At 42.0% G+C, this 26,154-nt stretch overlaps 1 protein-coding gene across 4 annotated transcripts in view; it reads left to right on the forward strand.

Moving 5' to 3' along the window:
* The first annotated feature begins 2,501 nt into the window (after positions 1-2,501).
* Positions 2,502-26,154, forward strand: part of ddr1 (discoidin domain receptor tyrosine kinase 1) — a 49,369-nt gene continuing 25,716 nt past the window's right edge. For 3 of the 4 annotated variants that reach the window (XM_063484807.1, XM_063484811.1, XM_063484810.1), the window contains exons 1-3: positions 4,333-4,436; positions 20,275-20,432; positions 23,763-23,865. In XM_063484807.1, the coding sequence (XP_063340877.1) occupies positions 4,435-4,436; positions 20,275-20,432; positions 23,763-23,865 (263 nt within the window). In that variant the 5' untranslated portion in view covers positions 4,333-4,434. Of the gene's footprint in view, positions 2,827-4,332; positions 4,437-20,274; positions 20,433-23,762; positions 23,866-26,154 lie in introns of those variants that run through there. The other variant, XM_063484809.1, reaches the window with a different exon arrangement.

The raw sequence follows: 26,154 nt of genomic DNA on the forward strand, positions 1-26,154 counted from the left end.
GAGTCTATCGGTTGATGACGTATGAACTCTGCTTCCAGGTCCAAACTGCTCTGCGATTATTAAGGCTGTTGTCTTTTTAACATGTTTTAAGGCTTTGTGTCTTGTTCTATTTAATCTGAACAAGCACCTAAAAAATGTCAGTGACCACTGTCGGCCTCTCTCAGTTTTTATTACCACTGTTCTTTTAAAGCTCAGTTTTTAAAACCTTATGATGTACCATGCAGTGGTAAATTAATGACTAACCTTGTATTGTGGATAGATTATCTCACTTGTTCTCCTGACTGAAGTTTGGTCCATTTACAGTATCCTGCCATGCAATTGCATTTGTCCCTAACCTTCGGGATCCTGGAAACTAGCGAGCTAACTCCCTGCTAACTTCTAACTCCGTTAAATTTCATAAATTCTGTTTTCATGGATGCCTGGATTTTAAACTTAATTATTACACCTGGTAGAGCAGCCACACTGATAATGTTATTAAAGATGAAAGAATTTAGACAGTTTGTAATTCTCAGTGATGCCACAGTGTTCGTTTGACTTTGGGACCTAAAGCAGAGTTTGGACCCGGAAGCGGCTAATGACGTCAGATTTAAAGACTGAGAAATTATGGTTCAGCAATGCTAGCATGCTGCCAGACCTCTACCTGCAGAGAGCGACTACTTTCAGATGGGGGCAGTATCAAAAACATGTGCTAATAGCTCCCTGACAAGATGTTTGATGTTTATTTTTTCACTTTCCTCCCATTCCTGGTCAACTCTGCTGTCACTCCCACCAGACTTGTCAACCAATCAGCATTCGACTAACGTACAGTAGAGATGCATATGAATCCAAATATTGATAGCATCGATAGCGATACTGGTATTGGCATCGATACTAGCACATAAAGTTCAATACTTGGTTTCTATTCTGTAAGTTCAAAATGTAGCCCAATAATTTTATTTTATTTTTTTTTTATGAAAAACTATACCTCAAAGATATTCTGTGACAAATGTCTGAACCTTTTTGTGTTGACTCTCAGGTCTATCTTATTGATAGCCTATAAATATAGCCTTTTTAAGCACAAATATACCGCACATTTTGTACATCTTTTTAAAACTTTCTCCTACTTACTGTGCAGTCTCTACAGTCTCTACACTTTGAACAACAGAAGCTGACCCAAAGTGCTTTAGAGACAGGCACATTAACATTTACAGCTCTCCTATAAACCAAGTTTCAAAATACACAAAAAGCTGAGAGGTGTGTTTTGTTGTATTAACTAATTATTGTGGAAAATAAAAATCACAGTTGTCTTTAAAATGTGTTCAGAATTTCAAATCGATGATGATTCATCTCATAATATATAAGCTGCATTTATATGTTAAAAGTATCGGTAATGTCTTTACTTGGTACCAGATCAATACGAAAGGGTCCAATATTTACCCAGCTTCAAGTAGCTGTTTGAGGAACTGCTGTTTTACGCTTATTTTTTTTTTTTAGCTTGGAGAGATATTCTCTCTGTGTGTTTTGAGTATTTGAGTTGATTTTTTTTACTGAATCTACGCAGCCTTTACAGCTTCTTCAAGACAAAAAGCTCATTTGCAAGTTTAAACTACAAGTGCAAGGGAACATTAGACAGCAGAGAATGTATCCATGTTCCCTTTATCTGTTTATCCAAGGTGGAGCTTGGAGTCTGTTAAATGACCTTTATTGTCTGTGCCTGCTGATTGAGCACCAGCTAAAGTTTCCCTGCTCTCACTCTTGGGCAAGTACCAGCACATACTGTAGCTGCTTTGCAACCTTTGTTTCAGCCTCACTGAGTCGGACTTGTTCAGTTTTTTGATGTTATTAAGCATAAACGGGCACACATGTGGCCCTTTTTCAAACATGAATTCACTCTTCCCTCCTGCTTTGCCTCAAGGTCCCACATCAACAAATGTCCTGATTCAAGTTCAGTGCTGTGTTTTACTGCAAACCCTTCAATCTGAGTCATTACAGCCCAGAGCCAGTAATGGTATACAGTTACACCGCCAATACTCTGTAATAGAGAGGTAAATACCGAGGCAGAGTCCTGGGTCTACATTAAATGGGCCTGACCATCTGTGATGAGGAAGAACAGATTATTTAAAGAGTTTACAAGTTTATTTTCTTTAAAAAAATCAGTTTCATAGCAGCAGGAAAGCCTGTTCTGACAAGCAAAGGGTTAACAAGGTGAAACTGTCTTGCGTGCAGCTGTATCGTGGGTAAGCTAATATCCCCCAGATCTCTGTGTTGCTGTAACGCTGAAACTCCCACTGGCCCCGAAGACTTCACTTTGGATTTCATTTTACAGCGTCGTTGAGGCCACAGCGCCCTCCCACGGGAGGCGCTGATTGGTCGAGCTGCCTGCTGGAATATTTAATCAGACACCTTGCTCGCGGCTCTGATTGGACACAGCCGGTGCAGTTATGTAAATGAGCACCTGGTGGCGCCTGCTGGCCCGGCTGCTGAGCCCGGACTGTGGAGGAGCGGCTGAGAGAAGGCGCAGAATCAGAGAAGGTCCGAGAAGCAGAGACACTTTGCGTGTTTCCCCCCTTTATCTTATTATCCCCCCTCCATTAACCACAGGCTGAAAAATATTCCTCTCAAGTGAAAGTCAGCCTGCGGGTGTGAAATCAGCCGGTGCGCGCAGCGCGTACGGAGTATTGCGCTGTTTTCTGAGTTTTGGTGGAGGTCGTTCACTAAACTCAGCTGCTGCTCTCGGAGGTCAGTTTGGATTATTCGGTGGACGCGTGTTGTATTGAGCACAATTCACCACAGAGTTCATCCCAAAGTTTGGACTGCTGTCACAGCACACTTCTGCCTGTCTTTTAGGTAAGTACTCCCAACCTGCTCTGCGCGTTTCTTCTCCGTGCGCTTAGCTCCATAATAAGCGGCTGTAATAATATTGCTGTGGGTATTTCCAGCTGTCTGTCTGTCTGTGTGTGTGTCTGTGCGTCTCTCACTCGCTGGCTTGGCGTCTATATGTCTCGTTGTGATCCGGGAGCGCTGCAGCTCTGGACGCTGGCCACGGACTCCTTGGAAGCGCATATGAGGTGTAACGTTGCGCCCCGGACTCTGTACGTTTGTGTGGCAGATACATTGTGGTATTTATGCTGACGACTGCGTAGCTGAGATATTCTGACATCGTACATCACGGTCTAGACTTATTGCAACATCGTGTTTAAAAGTGGGTGCTTGGCACCGGAGAAAACGTTATTCCGAGTCCTCACTGCTTTCACGCCTTTTATATTCAGTGTGGATTTTTCTCTTTCTCCGACCTAAGACTCATTGCCACTAACTCTCAAACAGTTACACGGGTTTGATTAAGTTGTACAGTCATTCCTCTTTTTAAAGTTCTTGAGTGTCATTATTCAGAGTCCACCGTATTTACAACATTTAAATTAAAAAAAAAAGTTAAAGAAAAGTAATCTGAGCTGGCATGTGGAAGCTTTAAAACTGAGTGCGGCAGGCATAAAGACGCACTGAGTCAAACGTGTAGCATTTAAAAGGACCTAGTGACATCCAGCTGATGGTCATCACACAGACTGTTGACCCTGTGACCTCATAGCAACACATGGGGACCCCGAGTGGGACCGGCAGCTCTGGTTTCACTCACCCCTGGTCTCTGGTTCTCCATTGGGGAGCTAATCAGTCACCAGAACCAAGTCAGAAATCAGTGTAAAGTGGCCTGGAACTCGCATCTGTGTTGATAAAGGAAACATTTCAGACTCTGGGGACGTGCTGCAGGAAAGTTTGGACTTTGAACAGGATGTACATTTTGTGTTTGCATGAAGCAGAAGAAAGGGGGCGGTGATAGCTGATCAGTCATGTGGTGTTACAAGTGATTCTCATATTGTCTGACAACAGGATGGTGCAGAATTATGTATATTTCAGCATCTTGTCTCTGTTAATTTCTGTATAACAGAGAACAAAGAGAAGGGAAAATGTGGGTTTGATTGCGTGTGTTTGTGGTGTTGTCTTGCCGGTGACCTACTGGAGGAGTCAAACAACGGGCTTCAGTGGGTGTGAAGTGCAGTGGGAAGTCACCTATCCGACTGCATGAAAATGGCTGATGTGGGTAGTTTGTTGGCTAGCAGACTGAGAAGGCAGTCCAGAGTAGAGGAGGTGCACCATTGTTATAAACTGCTGGGTGGGGAGGAGTGGGTGGGGGTGCTTGTGCTGTGGAGATAGAAATGCAATAAAATGCCATTTTCCCTTTCTCCGTCCCTCCCTCTTTGCCTCTAAGGCAGGGGCATAAAGTGAGGAGGATCCCTGAGTGTTGATGCACATGTTTGCTGGATTTCAGTCTAGTAGGCATCTGGCCGCTGATTCTTCCACAATGTCCCGAGAGAGCCATTGACTCGGAGTAGTTAGTTTTTATCAGCTGTGCAGTCGAGCAAAGAAGACGCAAGATATTTGAAATAGTTGGATGGCCCAGTTATGTGAGTATAAGTGTTCACGCACAGACTTGGAACAGCTTTTTATTGATTTGTCTTCCTCTTGGCAGGCTCGTGACAAAGCAGCATTAATTGCATAATATGATTTGTGGAGAAGTATGCACGCAGCAAAGTAATTTGTCTAACATTGTTCGAAGGAATGGCTCTTATTTGATTTGTTTCTAAGACTCAGCAACAAAAGTCTTGGAAAGCTTTTTTTATGTGCAAGACAAGAAAAAAATGAAGAGTGGTTTTGCAGTGGTGTTGTTTTATGATTGAAAACACGCTGCTGCGTGCCAGTGCAGACTTTTCTGCAAACATAGAAGCATGGTGTAGTGTCTGCCATGGGAACACTGGTATGTATGGTCTGGTTGATCATTGACTCCAGTCTGTTATCCTCTATCTGGGTCATTGTTTTGGGTTAAAAGACTTTAGCAGGTGGATACAAATTTGAACCTCAAAGGAGTCGCAGCTTGAACAGTGACTGAACTGCACGTTTGGCACAGTTGCCTGGTCTGTCTCTCGCTAAAGGGGCTACTTAACAACATGAAAGGGCACAATGGCAATGAAGAACTGTCTTTTATGTGACACCTCTCACAGAGATCATGCATTAAACAGAAAGTCTGTCTTTGGTCATAATTGGCTCAGACAGACTGAACAGGAAGGCAAGTGGAAGAATTCATTTAAGTCCAAAGACACGACATGGTTACTTGCCTTCCCTCTCGACAATCCCCCCTGTAATGGGAAATGAAACCAATTGAACGCGGGACTCCAGTGTCCAGCCTGTTTTCCCAAACCAATTTCCCTTCAAGTCTAGACAGCTGGACTTTTCAATTGCATCTGTGTATGTGTGGTCACATGCAGAGCGAGCTCAACAAGACTGTCAGACAAACAAATTAATCGTGTAATGGGTGGTGACACTTCAAAGCGGGATCTGGGCTGTTCGTGGGCTTTAGTTGTCAGCGAGTTTTCAAATCTATTTGATTTCCTCTTCGCGAATCTCCATCCCTGAAGTCCTACCTTTTCTCAGATCAGACTGCCCTCCCCCTCCCAGTGTCCCTCCCCACCATCCTTCGTTTGGCATCGAGCACACTTTTGATCCTCTAATTGATCATTCTGGCAATCTGTCTCTTTCCCTACATGTAACATGGAACACAGATTTTTCTTCTTCATCTTCTGTATCTCCCCATTCCCTTTGAAGCAGCACTAGACATTTTATTTATCTTCCTCCTCTGCTCATCCATCTTACCCTCAGCCTCTCTCTTCTCCTATCGTTCCTGTGAGTCTCCTTATTTATCTGTTTGCTCTTTCAGTGAAGGGTGCCCTTGTTAGATAGCGGTGTTGCTGCTTGGATGCAAGTACACTTGGGTTAAGTTTTCTTCAAAGAATCTCACAGGGTATCTTATCAAGGTATCTAAGACATGTACTTGGTGCCTGATATAAGCTCGGAAAACTGCAGAAATGCCTCTGCATGACTTCCAAAATTACAGGTGGCCTATTTTTGAAGGTGATGATGTACGTGTGTGTGACAGCCTGTGGTAAAGTACAGAAATCTAGAAGCTTGAAGGTACTGCCATACCTCCCTAATATATAATTTCTCAACTCTAGTACATGTTTTATGACTTTATGAAATAATAAAAAACTCTCATTAAAAGAGAGCTCCATTTATTAGCCACTCCTATAACATTGTGAAATTTTGATGTGCAATTTAAGCAGCAGGGAATCTTTTTATACCCTAATGTGTGCTGTTTTTAGTTGAATGGACAAAAGGAAAAAAATAACCTTGAGCTAAATATTTTGGAGGATGCCTTCTCAGTGTTTATGCAATGAGTGGAAGCAAGGGACACTGCAGTCACACTGTAAAACCCTACTTTTCCCTTCTTTTTGAATTTAGTGGGGACTATATTTCTGCAATTACCACGATTTATTATTTAAAAAAAATACTTAACAGTTATTGAGGCCATAGCTGCATGAGGAGGGTGTTTACTGAGGTCACAGATCCTGGGAGCCGGGGAGGGTTTTTCCATTTACTTTTATTCAGCTCAATGTCGCTTTGCAACCAGGGGAGTCGCCCCCTGCTGGGCATCAGAAAGAACACAGGTTTAAGAGACTTTCACTCTTGCTTCAGTTTCAGGTGTATCGTCAGTCACAGCCTGGTATCGCCACTATTTACAATGTAATTAAACCCTTGAGAGTCTAGCTGGTGATCTGAATAAGTTTTGCCACCAGCATCTGTTGTAACCTCATGAAGAAATGTCTCATTTTTCCTAATTCCACACCTCTGTCTATCAGTTTCCTTCACCTCGTCCAATTCGGGGTCACACTGAGACTGAGAACCATTCACACTTACAGTCACACCCAATTTAGGATCACCAGTTAACCTAACGTGCACTGTGGGAGACCGTGCACAGGCTTGGGGACCTTCTTACTGTGAGGCGACAGCACGGTGCTGTCCTCCTCACAGTGTCTTGTGGTCATTAAAAATGTGTTCAGAATTTACAAACTGATGATGATTAATCATAAATACACACTGCTTTCCCTGCGTAAGCTGCCTCTATAAGTTCAAAGTATCTGTACTGGCAATACTGGCCCTGTATTTACTTGGTATCAGATCACACAGCACTACATTTTATACAACTTTTCCTTTTGTGTAAACCTTATACTCCCCAAAAACCTTAAGACTGTATTTAATCTGCAAAATTAGCCAAGGTCATTTGTGAATTGGATGATTACGATGGTCTAATTAGAAGTGGACGATGGTGAATCCTGTGATTTAAAAACAACTACACATTTTGCCAACTTGTGGAAGCTGAAGTTATCGCTGCTGGAAAAGAACCTCATAAAAGATGGAAACCAACTTAAAAGCCAGTGTGCTCCCTTCTCTGCCTCTTGCTTTCTTTCTTTTTAGTTTTTTTTTCTCACCACTTTTCAAATCGTCATATTGCGGTTGGTGTTTTTTAGCACACACAGTGCCTCTTGTGGCACAAAGCGCCACTAATAATTACTAATGGCTTCTGGCAAAGTAAGTGTTTTGAAACCTTGTTGGAACATGGGCAGAAAATTGTGTTAAACATCAAAGGTTACTTTCTTTTTCAATATGTCTTCTTTGCGTATGATGAATTTGAGTTGCAATGACATCCACGCTGAGTGGGTTGGACGTGTCTGCCGTTTCCTCTGAGGGGTTTGGAGGGTCGCATTAGCATCAGGAAACTGTTGTGTGATGTGTAATTTAGTTCTTTTGAGGCTGTTTTTCACTGCTGAGAGGGAGGAGGAGGACTGAGAGTTTGATAGAGGTATCAACCTGTGCCTGAGGCTTTTAACAGAGAAGTGTGTGTGTGTGTGTGTGTGTGTGTGTGTGTGTGTGTGTGTGTGTGTGTGTGTGTGTGTGTGTGTGTGTGTGTGGTTGGCGTTTGAGCAAAAGCCCAGGCTTTATATTAACCAGGCCACCATATTTTTGGATCCTAATGCGCTTTTGTGTGCATATTTTTTATTTTTTGCTGCAACATTAAACATCCAGAATATGTCTGAAGACCTCTACATTGTCCTCAGCTGTTATTCACTGGAATTGAAGACTGCCGCATTGCTCGGTTAGGCCAGTTAATTTTCTCACATTGACTCAAAATGTTGAGTCTAGCTGAGCTCATTCCCGTTCGCCCTGATCTTTTTTTTCTTCCTCTCTGTCATTTTCTCTCTGCTACTCTTGAGTTCACCTCTCCCTCACTCCTTTCATCCCTTCTCTTGTTCCCTCTCTCTCCTTTTCAATGGCTTCTCAGCGGATGAATAATTCTCAACCTCCTGCGGCAAAGAGTTGCTTTTGTCCCACGCTTGCTCTGCCAGTCTCTTCGTTCGATTACTGGTGGGAATTTTCCTTCATGGCGTTCTTCTGTCTGTCTGTCTGCTTCAGTCTGCGGCTGTTTTCTCACTGTCCCGTCACATGCCTCTCCTTTCACCCTGTCCTCCCCTCTGCTTCTCACTTGTTCTCTGACAGGTGGCAGTGAGACTGTGCAAATTGAATTCAGAGAATTGGGCTGTGGCTCTCCATCACACTGCAACCCTAAAGGACCTTCGGTGTCAAACTAGAACCAGAGGTTCACATGCACTCAGCTGCGAGGTCATCGTATTAACATGCTAATGGTCCCTCATGCCTGCTGGATACTCATTACGAGTCTTACAGCCATGCTTCAGCTAAGGTCAAACTCAGAACTAATCTTTCCTCGGAGTAGCAGTGATGGTTAATCTTCAGGCAGCACATGAGCTTGCTTCGCTTTCAAGTGAGACACGCACTAGAAAGTGAAGTGGATCTCATCTCATTCCAGATGGATTAAACAGAGCAGAAAAGGAGCTGAGGACAGTCTAACTACATGTGCCGACATGTATGAGGCTTCGAGCCCCGAGAAGCATAATAGTATTCCAGTTTCTGTCGGTCACAACCACTTTCCCAGAAGAAATGCAGACAAAATTGAACACATGTTTTTCCTTTGTAAACTGAGAAAGAAGACTTCGCTCTGAGTATCACGATAATAAACAGCCGACTCCGTGTAGATCATGTTGACTGCCAGAGGTGTTAACAAGCCCTTCATTTTCTTTTTGTGTGCGACTTTGTTATGCTCTCTGTTCTTTGTCTTATTTCAGCTTTGAGAACATCTTCTTCTGATTTGGTTTGACTCTCTCTTGTTGTGTCGAGCTTACCGAACAGGCAGTTTACCTCCTTCTGTACTGTGTGTTGTTGCTGTATCTGATCAGGCTCATTTCCTTTTGATTGCCTTTGCAGATACCATAATGTTGGAGCGCAATTATAGGAACTTTAATAAAAATAACAAGAACGGTCCAAGCTAAATATTATGGTTATATTGTAGGACTGTAGTCATGAAGACAAGTCTTGGGACTACCTGCTCTGCATGTTGTTTCAATTACTGATTTCTGTGACGACTGACAAAAGACAAACCTGAAAAGTTCCTTTTTTTCAATGTTTCACAAGCTTTCAATTGGATTAAAGTCTAGACAAGTACAAGGAAAAATGCAAATAATGTAAAGGCAAGCATTGCCCTCAAAGCATTGAAACTTCAGAAGGGGCTCAGAATAAAGGGAACTTGGAAAAAGAGCGTTATCTGTTCATTACTGTGTGTTAATTGGAGTCTTTTCTCAAGTAAGCAGGACTGACAAGGAAACAGTGTTGGAAAAAATACTGGATTTTTGTATTTGACAGTGTTTTTGATGTATGTATGTTTAAGATTTATCTCTGTTTGTACTAGGGGTGCTTTTTTTGCCTTTATCTGACAGTTCAGCAGGAAAGAGCAGCGGAAGACACACAGCAAAGAGCTACAGTTTCTTGTTGTGGGTTGACAAACAAACATAGGGTGAGGGTCTAGCTCTACTGGAAGCCATGAACATGGAAAAACAGCCAGAAGACTCGACTTTGTGATTTTTCAATTTAAAATAAAATACAGTACTGTGTAAAAGTCTTGCTACCCCTCATTTCTTTATATTTTGCTTCCAAGGAGCCAGATTTTCTTGTAAAGTTTAAAGCGGTCTTGAGCAGTACTTCTCCAGGATTTCTGAAAGTCGTTCAAAGATTTTTTTTGACATATTCAGCTTTTTTGCAGTCTTTGTACCTGACTGTTTTCAGAGGAATATTTTTAGTTAAGCCACTTAACGCTGACCTATGAGTCATTCCTTCATAAACACACCGAACTAAAGGGATGAACCACTGTTGTGTCTACGCATAACAGACGACTTGGCAAAGAATTTTAAATTGTATCTTTAGGCACTTTGTTTCTAGCAGCCAGTTGCAAAATTTTTATATTATTTTTTTTCCCCATTTCTTTAGTTGAATCCACAAAAACTCAAAGATAACACAGTTTGACATAAAATAGTATTTTTGCACCAAAAAGGTGATTCGCAGAGAACTATTAGCCGAGAACTTGGAAACTGGACAAGTGGAGGACAAAAGAGGACATGGAAGGTCTAAAATATTATCTACAGCAGATTAACAGTATTTAAAAGTTGTGTCCTTAAGACATAAGGCAAAATCCAGCAAAGACATGGGATCTGAGAGATTCATCTGGCCCTCCGGCTGGTTCATCTACTGTTCACTGAAGCCTCATCAGATATGGATTCAATAGAAGGATGGCTGTCAAGAAGTTACTCTTAACTAAGAGAAACACGGAGAAAAAGCTGAGGTATGTAGGAGAGAGGTACAACAGCGAGTGTCTACAGCCTGTAAAAGACAATCGAGGCTCTGTCGTGGTTTTGGGCCGCATTTCAGCCGGTGGTTCTGGTGACTGATGAGCTATGTTGGAGATCTAGGAATGCAAAAAGGTACGATCAGAGTTTGATCCACCATTCAGTACCGTCTATAAAGCATTATTGGCAACAGCTTTATTTTTCACTATGAAAATTATCCCAAACACACTGCCAATGCAGTGAAAGCTTATATGAAGAACTGGCCTCCCCAGAGTTTCAACCTCATCATTATCAAAGCAGTCCTCAAAGCATTTTGACAGAGAACAGAACAAACGGCAGCCAACATCCAAAGAAGAGCTTTGAGTGTCCTTCAAGAAGCCTGGAGAGCTATTCCTGAAAACTACTTAAAGAAATTATAAGAACTTGCCCAAGAGAGTTCAGACTGTGTTAAACAATAAAGACCAAATAATTCAAGCTTTTTTCAAACTCTATTTTTGCCTTTTATTATGTATTTAAGTTCGTGTTTGCAAATGTTTCGATAAATCGTTGTGCCTATTAACCGTTTTCCTAGTAACATGTAAAGAAATGAGGAGTCTCAAGACTTTTGCATAGTGCAAACATATTTACATATGCATCTTTTGGCTGGAATATGTGTCACATGTCAACAAATCAACAGTCTGAAGAAAATGTGTTCCCGGTTTTAAACTTGAGATATTTTCTCAAATAAACTCAGGAGACAAAGTCAGGAGAGTAAAGCTGGGACATTGTCTGAAGCGGTCACTTCTCAGATGCAGCACACAGCAGGAAACGGTCCACTTCGATGCATTCTTAACACTGAAAATACTCCCTTTGTTGTGGGTGAGGGAACTCTTAGGTAGAGGTAGGATGCAGGACGGATGATGCCCGCTAGCTTGCTTTAAATTCACCACACATTTTCCTGCTCTGTTCTCACAATCGGACATCACACTGACTTTGTACTCGGCAGCTGGCAGATTAAACCCACGTAAAAGTTTGATTTGAGACATTTGAGTTCTCATATTCAGCTGTTTTCAGGAAGGTTTTGTTGTAACATTTTGTCCCCTGTGCTTACAGCTAGGTTTGTGTGGCTGCTATTGACGAAGGCAATCTCATTTGCCCGAACAATCTGCGGTAATCAGTCAGCATTTGTCTCTGTCCACCATGAGGATGAGCAATGCTGCAGCTGGTATGGACTGATGAGCCAAGTGGACCTGAAAAGGGAGCCGGTGGAGGTTTCATTCTGCTGCTATGACTGATGTCAGCTTTGTGTAGTCGCATGCTAATGAACCCAACCTTATTATGTTCATTTTTTTTTACTTGTTTTTGCTCTATCCTTGAGCCTCGACTCCTGTGGCTCCCGTTTCTGTCTCAGTAAGGAGATTTTTTAAAATTGGGCTTTTTTTTTTTTTTTTTTGCTTTTTTTTTTTAGGGGGTGGAAGCTGAGCTGTCGTAATGAGTCATCTGGTGTTATGCACAATTCAAATGTTTCTGGAAGCAGGTTTCATCTTTAACAATTCCCTATCTTCATGACTCACCACCTTCCTCAGCAATTGTTCACATGGTTTATGGTCTCCGTTTCTTACTGATGCAGATTTAATTTGTTTTTCTGACTCCACTGTCTTGCCGTTTCCGTTTCCAAGTGAGTTATCCGCACTTTCCTTCTGCTTCTTCCTGTACACTAAGCAAAATCAGATTCCACAGACATGACTGGCACTTCCTTGTAAGGGTGAATTTTGTGACACACAGATTTTCAACTGGATGTCTAGTGCATGGCCCAAATCCATGATGAAGAGCAGGGCATAAAACCACCCTTCACCTGAAGCTCCCAGTCATATATTTGATGGCAAATGTCACAGTTGTGCTGCCTGGTTTCTCAGTTTAAATACCAAATTAGCTTGCAGCCTCAGTGAGGGTGAAAAGCTGTGCGGTTTCACCCACTCGGGGAAATATTGTGCTGAGTAATGTAATATTTAACGCAGTAAGCTGTAGGTAATGTTTTCAGAAAAACAGATCCCCATGGACATATTGCTATAGCCAAGCATCTCAAGCCTGCCCTTGGAGTGAGTCCTCAGTGAAAATAAGAAAACAGTGGCCCCACAGGGATCAGCACTTTACTCACACCAGTCCTGAGTCACACAAAAGCAAGGCTGTATTCAAGGAAGCCATCAGATGGCCTCGTTTGTGTCACTGGCACAGTCTCCACAGTATCACCCTTTAAAGTGTTGTGAAGACTGAAGATAAATTCATGCTTCATTCTCTCCAGGACTACGAGCATAGCAGTGCGTACACCCAGCTTCCCCTCTCTCTTTCTCTCTCACTCACACACTCTCACACACACACACGAACAGAAACCCAAAACAAAGAGCTCACTACTCCGTGTCTCCCCAGTGGCCATTAGTCATGTCTAACTGGCAGAGTGTTACTTTATCTGGCCGAGACTGGAGACTTCACGCGTCGAGATCTGTGTATAGAACAAGAACGACATTGAATAAGCGACACTCGAGGCCTTTTTGATGTTGCAAATTATATGCATTGCACTACATTACTGCTAAACTTTCCCCAAAAAACCTCACACTTTTAGACATTTTATTAAAGCTTGTCAAAATAAGAGTTTGTAGCCATGCTGGTGATGCAGCTCCTGGTTCATTACCTCTGTTCTGTCTCCTGTACACTCAGCAAAATCAGATGGATAAATTATTGTTATATTTTAAACAGACCTTAGCGTTGCCCAGAGATGACGATGATGATGAAGAACTCTACCGACTTTTGTATTTTCTCTTTCCACCATTATGAGGTTGATTTTGACCAAAATGTTTCACCAACTGAGTGACGTTCATATTCTTACAAAGCCAAGTTTTTGGTGATTTAGACAAACAAAATACAAGACGGTGAGAAATAAACTGTCCGATGTGCAACGCTGGGGTCAGAACTGCCTTAATTCTCTGTGGTACAGATTCAACAATGTGCTTCCTCAGAGATTTTTGTCTATATTGAAATGATAGCCTCACACAGTTGCTCCTGATTTACTGGCTGCACGTCCATGATGTGAACCTCCCATTCCAACACATTCCAAAGGTGCTCTACAGGATTGAGATCTGGTGACTGTGAAGGCCATTTTATAGAGAAACCAGTTTGAGATGATTGCAGCTTGGGATATGGTGTCTTATCTTCCTGGAAGCAGCCATCAGAGGGTGGACACACTGTATTTTCATGGTCAGCAACAATAGACTGTGGTGTTGAAATGATGCTCAATTGTTACTAAAGTGTTAAACGGTTCGAAATGTGCCAAAAAAAAATATTTCCCACCTCATTAAACCTCCAGCAGCCTAAACTGTTGATACAAGATAGGATGGACCCATGTTTTCATCTTGTTTACACCAGATTCTGAATTTTTGCATCAGAAATCAGGAATCTTCAGACCAGGCTTTTTCCAGTCTTATGTAGTCAAGTTTTATTTTGGCTTGTGTGCATTGTAACATCTGTTTCTGTGGCACCGAGTGTGGTCTTCTTCCACCAGAGCCCCTAAGCTTCAAAGTTGGTCATGTTGTGAATTCAGAGATGCTCTTCTGCCTACCTGGGTTGTAACAAGTGGTTACTGCCGCCTTGATGTGAACTCGATTCAGTTTAACCATTCTCCTCTGACATCAACAAGTCATTCTCACCCAGAGAACCACCGCTTACTAAACATTCTCTATCTTTCAGACTTTTCTCTGTAAACCCGAGAGATTGTTATGTAGGAAAATCAGAGTAGATCAACAGTTTCTGAAATACTCAGACAGCCCATCTTGCATCAGCAACCATGCCACATTCAAATCACCTTTCTTCGTCATTCTGATGCTCAGTTTGAACATTAGCAGGTCATCTTGACCATGCCTGGATGTCTGAATGCACTGGGTTGCTGCCATGTGAGTGGTTGATTAAACATCTGTGTTAATGAGCAGGTGAACCTAACAACATATCTGAGTGTGTAACAAATACCACTGCTGCAAAGCGCACTACCTTTGTGATCATTTTATTGATGTTAATTAAATGTGAAATGTAAAGAAACATAAAATAATAATAACTCTCACATTAACGTTAAATTGATTGAAAACGTTGTAATTATCAATTATGAATCAGTCACGGATCATAAATGAATCAAGGTATATCTACACAGGCGTTCAGTGCACCTTTTTTTAGAAACATCACTCCCGTGTGTTACCTAAAGCAAGTCTGTGTTTTTAAAATTCTGAGAGCTTATTCTAATTTTGCTATTTGAGTGTCCAGAGCATCAGCCTTCAAAGATTCGATCACAGTCTCAAAATGGCAAAAAATAAATATTTCTTATGAATTTCATCAGCGTGTTGCTCAAAGACATAAAAAGTGTGCTGCATATTTTATTCAGCAGTGAATTATTCTCTCTATAGAACAGCACAGTCTGGCTTTAATTATAACTAAGCAAGACAAAAAAATACACCAGCGACTGAAGTCTGAGAAACATACGCCTCACAGCTTCCAAACTGGCACTTTAAATGGTACCTGCAAGGCGACTCCAGGATGCTTGCCTTCTGTGAAAGATTTACAAAGAAGGGAAAAAGCCTCATATCTGAGACAGGCCAACAAAAGGTGAAGATTAGTCTGAGGAGGGAAAACAGCCAGTGGAAGACGTGTGCTTTTTTCCTCTTCAAAATCTTTTCTGGAAGCGCAGCATCCTGGAGTCGCCTCTCCACTGTTGACGTTAAAACTGCTGTTTTGCTGTAACCTTTCATAAAACTGCCAATTAAGGACCTGTGAGGTGTCTTTTTCTCAAGCTAGAGTCTCTAATGCACTTGTCCTTTTGCTCAGCATTGCACTGTGGCCTCCTACTTCTTTCTATTCTGGTTAAGGCCAGTTTGTGCTCATCTATGGACTGAGTGGTACACACCACCATATAAAATCTTAATTTTTTCTTTTATTTGTGACAATTTCCTCAATAAAGAAGCATCCTTTCTTTTAGAGCAAAAATACTCTGACAAATTTGAGAAGAAAGCTCCTTTTTTCAGGTCAATTTGAAACTATAATCGAACCCATAAAGGCTAATGATTCAGACACTCAGGTAGCCAAATGTATTCCTTGTGTAATCAGCAGAACAGTTTTCAGCTGTGCATACACACTCATGAAATGATAAATCGGCCTTTTAACATCCGAAACCTGCAGTAGGTACTGGAATTTGTTTCAGTGGAACGCGAGACTTTACACCTACAGAGATACTCCAATAAAAATAATGAATGACTCATAATTAATGGCGCCATCAATCACTGATTGTAATTTGGAACATTTATCATCAGTTAAATAGAAAAGGGGATGGAGTGTTCTTCAAAAATAAAGACATTTCTAAGCGACCCCAAACATTTTGAGCAGCAGTGTTTTGGCAAGTGTAAATGATCATATTCATCAAGTTGATAAGTTGATGCATTCTGCTCCAGAAACTTGAAAGATAAGCAAATAGTAAGCAAACATGGCCAGTATGAAACGCATAAAATGAAATTTGCTAAGGTTGCTGTTCGGCAGAACCCTTGACAGGAAAAATGGACGAAGTATGAACTGTGATTGATTACCTCTCTTAGGTTTCAAGCCTGTGCAGCTTTTATTTTTTTCTACTGTACTGACACAAACTGATACTAATGGCTGCAACAACAAAAAAGAGCCTACAAGTCAAGATACACTTTGGATAATAGTCAACGGTGATGTGAACCATGCAGAGTTTGCAATTCAAGTATTAAAACATGCAAAATAATGTGGAGAAAACAAAACAAAACAAACTTTTACATCATTTCTGATTTTTTGGGGGGATGGCTTTATTGGGCAACTGGAAAGAATAATGAAGGCTAAAATTTGGGCCCAAGGCGAGGAGCTCCGCAGAAAAGATGCTAACCAGAGCCAAGGAAGTCTTGCCAGCTTTCGCTGAAGCAATCTAATTATAGAGACTGGCACGCTAGCTTTAATGATGCAATGGCTGCTAACTTTAAAAAAGTTCTCCCGTGTGTCCATCCCTGCTCTCGTCTCTGTCTCAGACATGTTTTTTTTTTTTTTTTTTTTTTTTTTGCTGTGCGGGACAGAAACAGCAGCTGCTCATAAGTATTCACAGTCCTGCTCGTGGATTAGCAGAGACAAAATGTGAGCGTAGATTGGACTGCACACTGCGCTGCCTCCTCCAGAACACAGCGGGCCCTTCTCATTCTCTCTGAGCGCTAACCACAGCTGTTCAACACCACTTGACTTTTCCTAACAACAATGTTCTCAGATGGCTGTGGCCACTTTTGTTCCTTCTCGCTGAAACAGTTGCTCTTCTGGTTTTCTTTAATGTCTTTGTCTCTCAGTGGTGTGTTGGATGAGAGCTCGTTGCCTTGCTGACAAAAACGGTGATGAGACGCTGTTCAGGATAATGTTTGTTGATATCACCGTGGTTGTTATAGTGATTGCCTTGGATTTGTGGCCCCACTCATCAGTTTCAACTCTTGAGTGTTTTTTGCATGCTGAGCTTAGTCCAGTAAGCACCATATTTCGGTATTGTGTCATCAGGCATATGTGCATTCAGATGAAGGGGGAAAAAAGATGGCACTCTTTCATTTTCTCTCCTCGCCGTGAACACGTGCACCGTGTATCGGTTGCGTTGTGACTGCCATTCATGACAGCTGCACCGGCTCGGTCCCCACGCAGCCATGCGTGCACGCACCACGAGGCCATAAGTCACCATTTCTGCACCACCTCCCAAATACTCACATTCATGTAACCGTGTCATCGCTGCTCTTGCCCCTCCACCCCGTTGTGCCTGAGCTGACTCTACTATTCCCTCTGTTTCCATACATTCCCTCTGCCTGCCTCTCTCCCCCCCCCCTCCCTCTGATCCTCTGTCACTACAGCTGTGTGTCAGCTGTTGGCCTGTCCCAGTCTACTCAGAGATGAAGCTGAATGTAAAGGGTCTGCAGGGAAGACAGCCTGGCCCCTCTGTTTCACCCAGCTGTCACTCCCACTTCAGACTTCCACGTATCATTAAGGCTTCTTTCTTCCTTCTTGCTTCCCCATCGGATGTTTTCTTCAGTTTTTTTTTTAAATTTCTGTAAGAGTCACGTGCTTGATTGGTGTTTCTTTGGGCTTCTAGTTTTTTCTGCCTTTGGTGTTCCTCTGTCTACGTCTTGGTGTTTATTGTTGGTCATTCTTAGCTTTGTGTTGCTTTGAGGGTTCGTTTTCTTGTTTAGCTCATCTTTTTTCTTTTCTTCTACATCGATCTAAATTTCACGAGGATCGCTGCTCCTCCTACAGTGTTGGTCGGGATTTAATGAAACACGCACACACTGATCACCTAATGGAGCTTCACAGAAACGTTGCTGAAGGTCAATGTCAGATTTGTTGTTTTATGTGCACTTTTCCATTTTCACAGCATAACCTTCATGCACACCACCCACAATTTCACCAAATTCTCACTTTTCATTCACTGAACAATATTCAGTTCAAACCACTTAGTGAAGCCCTTATCAACACAGAGAATCTGATGTTACATTCGGCACAAAATGATAAAGAACTTTAGATTGCTTTACCACGCGTGCTGCATAGCATTTATATCCTGCTCGAGTGTCATAATCTTATTGGTCATTATGATTGAGGGAGTGGTCCTGTTGGTCGACTCCCACGTTAGGAAGGTTTAAGCCTTTGTATCACCATTAGACATCACATCAGACATGATCATGCTTTATTTTTTATGTTTACTAATGACCATGTAGTCATAATGCTCATGAAGTCAAACACTTTTGTTTGGTGGTGAACAAGATGAACAAGACTCCAGAATGACTGTGTGTGTGTGTGTGTGTGTGTGTGTGTATGTATATATGTGTGTGTATGTATGTATATGTATGTGTGTGTATATATATATATATGTATGTATATGTATATATATATATATATATGTATATATATATATATATATATATATATATATATGTATATATATATATATATATATATATATATGTATATATATATATATATATATGTATATATATGTGTGTGTGTGTGTGTGTATGTGTATATATTTTTTTTTTTATACATACAACTGTTGCCTTAAGGCACATTATTTTGTAAGGCAGAGTCTACAATGTTCCATTAAAAAAACTCCAACAATCACACTATCCCCTACGAGCCAGCAAAAGTGGGAAGGAAAAACTGCCTTTTAACAGGTTGTTCTTTTCCTCCTTGGTGGTCAGCAGCCCTGCTCTTGTTAGTATTTGTTTCACTGTATCCACCTGAGATGTGTTCCCACCTGTATATTGGCCCTCTGTGCACATACTCCTGCTTCCTGTGCTCCTTTTATGGTTTCCTGTTTTGTTTAACGTCTGGAATTTTGGGACTCTACAGTCAGCCATTTACAAAAAAAAAGAGCTCATATTCTGTTTGTTTTGCCGTCTCCTGTGTCTTGCGTTTGGGTCCAAAATCTACACTTGCATGACATGCTCTGGTACCAGTTTATTAGTCACTAGCTAAAACTGTATAAATATAGCCTAACTGTTAACAAAGGAGACCTGCAGTAAATCCTGCCTTGATGACGGGTATAATGTACTGTTTTTGCTGAAACTAGAGAGGTATTTATTGAACTTTATTGCCGTTTTGGAAGCTCCATACATGACAGTGCAGTTCAGCACCACAGACTAAAGACTCCAGAATGACCATAAAGTAAAATCCACACCTCTGTAAAACAGTTTAGACAAAAAATAAACATGCTAACTTTCACGAGGGAAAGATTCATTACAGCTTTGGGGTTCTTTTGTTTTTTGTTTTTTGTTTCAATTTTGAGAGGTGTACCTAATAAACTGGCCACTGAGTGCAGCTGTAAGTTTTAATGATCTTTAGAGCCTTTCTCTCTCTCGGTAGAATAAAACAATGTCTGTAATAAGCAAGTAATTTACTCAGTACTAACCTATCACAGGCTGCATTTGTGTCCTCATTAACTTGAAACACTGACATCTGTCCTGTTCCCTTTCTTGTAGGCTCTCATTTCTTCAGCCTTACAGTTTCATCTGTTTGTTATTTATTACAAATAAGCGTCTGTAACTGGCTGCTCCAAATGTGCTCCATCTCGTAAAGTAAGTTTGAAACCAGTAATTTGGAGATATGAATGGCATTTCAAATACAGAAGGAATGAAATTCTCTTGGAGTAGATGGTTGACGGCTAATTATACCATCCTCGGATACCAGGCTGTTTCGTTTGTAGCCTTCATGCAGGCAGCTTAGTATTATTGTATCGTGGCATTCTGGTGCCAGAGAGAAAAACAAATTAGCCTGTGAAAGTGGCCTTTGTTATATGGCTTTGTGCTTGCTCCTCTGGGGCTTTTGGCTCATTTCTGCATTTGGCATTGAAATTGTTGAGAAACAAATGATTGTGAGACACGCGACGTGCTTTGGAATAAGAGGATTTGACCGAGGGTTGAGTTATCGATGGCGATGGCGGGCCTGTGAGCTATGCAGTCTGGGGGTAGGGCTGTATGTGTGCATGTGAATATATATATATATGTATATGAAGTGAAATGATTTGTGGTTTGATGGTGCTGCGTGGTGTTTTCAATTGGCTTTTTTTTCCTTTTTTTTTTTTTTATAGGAGATGTGGGTCTAAATGCCTTTTTCTCTGCGACAGGTATGCCTTTGGTCGTCAGTCTGACTCCCGACAGGTAACCAGGTGTGTTGCTGCTCTCATGGCCTTGACAACCCTGCGAGTGTTCCCTGTCGCTGTGGTCACCATCCTGGCAGTGCTGGCGTCGTCTGCAGAGGAGCATGAGTGGCACTTTGATCCAGGTGGGATGTCATCTATACATGTGTAGAGCAGAAAACATCGTGTCCTCAGTTTGAATTTGTTTTTGTTTGTGTCCTATTTTATCCCCCAAACTCAGACATGATTGCATTTTCAAACCTGTTACCCTCTTCCTCTCCTTGGGCACAGCAAACGCCTTCCCCGCTGCTCTGAAATTCTCCTCACATTCTCAGATCAGTAAGGCTCATTCTCCATCCACTATCAACAGGCTATCCTGTGTCCTCTCCCTGTCTGCCAGCCAGTTGTTTGAAACAGGAGAATAAGATAGCTAGGCAGCCCCCCCCCCCAACCGCCAGCTTGTCAAGACCGCAAGACTGCTAATGCACAAGCAGTTCGTGAAAGTGTCAATCAAAATGTCAGGGAAGGGAATGCATGAGGAGCTAGTGAATGTGTGCCAGCCAGGTGTAACCAGAGGAGAGTGTCTGCAGGGCGGCCAAACTTTGGACTGGAGCAGCTGGTCTGTGAATAAGAGCAAATCTGTAACTGTCATTACTGTCTTAATTATACATCAAGTATTCGTTTAATTCATTAATTATTCTTGAAATTATCTCCCGGCTGCCAGCATGTGACATTTAAGCAATATTTAAGCTGATATAAAACAAAAAAAACCAGCAAACATTTGAGTAAATTTATGAGTTTTTGCATGAAGTTGCTTAAAGTGTACCCAAATTACAACTGAAACAAGTAGTCGAATTATTAAACATGATATTCGCATGGGCGGTATCTTGATTAGCATTGCTCTGGATAGCAAAACATACTCTAGCTGTGCTGTTCTGTCCTGTACGTTAGCCACAAGTCTTTTTGGTGCCAGAAGATTTAAATCTGTGGTGGACCTGATTGGATGCAGGTAAACAGTCCACATAGTTTTATGTTAAGTATCTGTATTCATAAGAAATCGCCGGTGCAGGGGAAAGGAAATCTTGGCCCAGATATCTGCTGGCTAAAAATCAGGTGAGATGACTAGCCAATGAGTTCCCAGATTTTATTTGTCCAATGCTTTAATTGCATGATTACCAGACACCTGAAAAACTGAGAATATCTCCAACATCCTGAAAAATTAAGAAATTGTAACAAACAACTTCAACTAAAACAGAGAAGGGGAAAGAGAGTAAAGTTTTTGGCAGTTGCTTTGTTTAGTTTTTTGGTGCAGGCTTTCAAATAAAGTGCACATCTTACCAGTGGAGTACCAGAGACCCAAAATAGAATTGAACAGGTAATGGCACACAGCCAGTGTTAGTCCTTGAAAGGCCTGTTGGTGTTTTTGATAAACTGAATATTTGATTTTAGTCATTTGTGTCTGCATCTCCTACGCTGACTGCTTTTTAGCTTTCAAATCTCATTGGACAATGGATTGTTTTTCCCATAGACTGTATATAAAGGATGGACTGAATCACCAGGGCATTACCCGCTGATTTGTGATGTCTCGTTTAGAAGCTTTGGCTGGAGCCATCTTATTTTTGTGAAACCATACATCTCAACGATGGACTTATGCTTTATATGGTCAATTTACTCCTCTTGGGTCTGTAACTCACAAAACAAACACATTGTTTTATTAAAAAAAAGACTTAAAACAACCTATTAAGATCATCTGAAAATATTTACTAACAGTCTTTTTTCATGAACAGAGGAGTCTCCATCCCCTGTTGCCAATGTTTCTTCCATCTTTTATGTACATGTTTTTATAAATATATCCTTTTACTTCTTGATCTTACGGTTTCTTGAGCTCTCGGTTGAAGTTTAGCTGCTGGTAGACAGTGATAGACTACGATCAGGGCAAACATTGTTCTCTGAAAGTAAAGATTCTTTTCCAAACAGTTTTCAAGAAAGACTTCTCTGATGGTCTCTGACACATAAGATTAAGCTTGTTCTGGTTGTGCTTCTGTTTTTTTTTTGTTTTTTTTATTTAACTGGCAGAAAAAAATTATATAGTAAAAACTGAAGAGGAGTGATTGGTATTGGAAAAAGGTTATTATTTACAGCTCTAATTAAAAAATTGTTTTGGGAGGAGTAATCGCCTGTTAAATGACTGTTTGATTTATTACTTAATCATATCCGTGAATCTAGATAAATTAACAGGCTGTGTAGTGCAATAGAGACGCTCGCATTTTGTCTTGTTGAAATGATTAAATCAAGCTTGGCAGTGTGAGCAGCAAGGTTTGGTGCATGCGCTAAAGTTTAATGTAAGATGACAGACAGAGAAAGTGAAGCCAGAGGACACAGCGGGGCAGAGACGAGAGAGCGAGAGGTGAAAAGACTGCAGATGGCGGGCTGTTGACTGGCGATGTGGTATAATGATGATGATGTAATGAAATGGGCACCTGTCCTCAGGGTGTGGATGAATTTTGTGTGTGCGTGTGTGTGTGTGTGTGTGTGTGTGTTGCGTCCGTTGGGAGGTTTTAGGGTTTGTCATGCAGCCTGACATTCCTGTTCACTGAGTCAATGACAGAAACTGAGTTAGACGCCCACCCAACCCCCGCCTCTTTATGTCACCCTCAGCCAACCCTGCATATCGCTGTCAGTACCCCCTTTCCACTTTATCACTGCCCAAACACTCCCGCAGCCTCTCACCCCCTCACCTCCTCCTCAGATAGCGCCATCGTTGGGTAATCCCTGCCTGGGACCACGCTATCTGGATCGGTTGATAATGCTGCCGCTGGAGCAGAGTCGGTGCAGATATCTGAGACCTGTCTGTGTTCATTCCATCGCCATTAGTTTCTTTCTCGCTTTAGTTCTCCCTCTGCAAATGCCCAACAGAAACAGGATCACTGGAGCCCTAAGGAGGTGGCTTTGTGCGAGCTGGAGAGCTGCATGGAAAGACAAAAGGGACTGAAGAAATGGGAAAGGTGTATTCTCAGAGATGACAGGTCACAGTATTTCACAGCGGGTGGCCTCATAAGCTGTGAGCATAAACTTGGAGGTGCATATGGGTATTACTGGCAGTCCGTCTAATGAAGTCACTTGTGACTAGTCAGAGAGGTATTACCGGAATAAGTGACAGTGACATTACGCATTGCATGAACTCAGCAGTACCAACGGACATTAGAGCAAATAAAAGCAAAGGTAGGAGCGTTACATTTTTCCCCTTCCACTCACTGTCTGTGTGAGTTATGAAGCATAAAGTCCGGAAGTTTTCCCAGAAATGACATAACAACATTATGCTCCGTGACCAATGATGACCACTCACACTCTAATGGAAATATTAAGTTTCCCCTGGACATGTGCTCCACACAGAGGAGAATTTTTCTCATATCTTTATCCGGCCTGTGTCTTCCTCTCCTTCTCTGTCTCTATCTCCCTCAACCCTTCCCTTACAGCTCAGTGTCGTTACGCCCTGGGGATGGAGGATGGCACCATCCCAGATTCTGACATCACTGCCTCCAGCGCCTGGTCAGACTCCACAGAGGCCAAACATGGAAGGTGGGAAGTGTGTGTCTGTGTGTCTGTTGTACCTGGAGTTCAAATGTTACTCTCAAATACCTTTAAGCACATTTCCACAAAATGTGCAACCTAAACAGTATACAACCAGTTGCACTGAGTAACGCATGGCAAAGAGACATGTTGCACATGAGTTTCTGACTTGGATTGATTACCGTGTGTTTAATGTCTGCGTTTATGAATCAGATGACAGTTATTTGCAAACCTTTGCCAGTCTTTCTGACTTTGACTGCGATTGTTTGGAGACAGGTTGCCTCCCACCATGCAACCTGTGCAACTGCCTTGTGATTGAAAGCCGGTCGCCACAACCACCTGCAGTCACCAGGCATCTACAGACTTTTCCAAGTTGCAAGTGGGTTGCCGTCCCGTTTTTGCCCTCCTGTGACTGAACCATTGAAGAGTTACGCTTGAATTCTGCTTCAGCAAGAAATCTACTTCGTAACTTATGACGTAACCGGAAACCTCTCTAACCCCACGCCGTAACCTCTAATGTCAGTCAGACTCAGTGAGGGCTGCGTCGACCCGAGATGAGTTACATTTCTCTAAAAAGGTGCATGCCAGGTTACGTGGAAAGTTATAATGCAGGGTTAAGAGCGGTTTCTGGTCACGACGGCTGAAAAACAGTTTTCAACAGCAGTGATGTCACCGTGCACCAACACACACACCTTTGGGTTCACATCTGCATCAGAGCAACTAAGTGAAGGTTTCAGGGGATGATAAATTGCTTGATTTTTGTCCAAGTGCTATACTCTGTTACTGTTAGAAAGTAAAAAATGGCAGATTTACAAGGTTTTTTAGGACGGCAGCAGCGACTCGACTTATTTTGGATGTGTGCTGTACAGTAATTAAATTCAGAAGTTCTTTTCCTATTATTCCTGGCTGTCACCGCTTTGATGTGGTGAGATAATACAGCTCAGACAGCAGACATCACCACGCAGTGAAAGTGTAACAGTGACTAAATGAATACAGACTTGATGTTCGCTGTGACGGATTACGTAACTCGAATAACTTCTCAGAGCGTGCGATTTGATTTTCACACCGTATTGAGATCAAAAAGGACAATTAGACGCCTGGAGAAGTAGGGAAAAAATGCTAAAGGATGGTTTGAGAGCAGAATGATTAGGGTTGATGTGAGGTGTAATGGATTGACGCACGCAAAACCACAGGTGTGGTGCTTCTAAAATTGGGTTGCTTTTTCTTTCCAAGCCAGCCACGGGAGAAAGCTTCTTATAAAGAAAACATAATCACCTCTTTGAATAGCAGCACCGACTGGGATCTCAGCTGGTTTCTACTTGATAGGGCGGATTTAATAGCCTGGTAGCGGTCGTCTGAATTGCCGCCCACATTTCTGATTTGTTCAGCGAATCGTATACAGAGTCTTTAAGTGTAGCAAAATGGTAATTGGGCCTAATTATCAGGCTGCATTATCATCTCTTTCAGGAGTCAAGATGTCACGCTGGCCACTTGTCATGCTCTGTAAAAGAGCTGCTGTTGTATTTAAACTTGCTGAGCAAAATTGAAGCGATCTCTCTTCCACAGGAATGAGATATTCCAGTGCTCATGCCAGGCTGATGTGCTGTCTTATTTTCAGTCTGTTGGCACCGTGCTAAAGTAATTTTTAGCAGGTTTATTAGATTAAGGTGGAAGATGATAGTTTGTGTGTGCCTTCTTAAAACCTACTTGGTAATTAGATCACCACCTTATCTGTCTCGCTGTAAGGTCTGCAACATGCTATGGCCACGTGTAATCTGTGGGATCGTGCATGTGTGTGTGTTTAGGTTCACTTGCCTCCATCAGCTTGCTGGGTTGGGTCTCTTGGCAGAGCGTCTAACCATGTGGAAATGATTATTAGCGCAGCCTCTTTTTAAGGCACATCAGGGAGATCCAAAGAGAGAGAAAACAGACAGAGCAGCGGACACGAAGTTTAAAAAAATAAATAAATAAAAATAAAATAAGTGTGAGGTGGATCGCTGCGATGGCGTGCTGAAAGGTTGGGGGGAAATTAATCTGAAAGCGGGGTTTTTGAGGGAGGGTGGTGTGTGGAGGGAGAGATGCAGAGCTGGTAGGTGATTACTCTTGGCCAGTGGAATACCAGCTTATTGGTTGGAGCAAGAGAGGAAATGATGGAGGGAAGGAGTGAGCTGTGAACAATGGGAGACGAATGAAGAGTTGGCTGGTATTTAGGGAGGAATCAAAAGACAGACACACAGAGAGACGGGAGAAAAATGAGTTACTTGGCAGAGCGCTGTTCTGTAATGTTATCCATGCTGG

This window comes from Pelmatolapia mariae, linkage group LG10_11, assembly GCF_036321145.2.
Source record: "Pelmatolapia mariae isolate MD_Pm_ZW linkage group LG10_11, Pm_UMD_F_2, whole genome shotgun sequence".
NCBI lineage: Eukaryota > Metazoa > Chordata > Actinopteri > Cichliformes > Cichlidae > Pelmatolapia > Pelmatolapia mariae.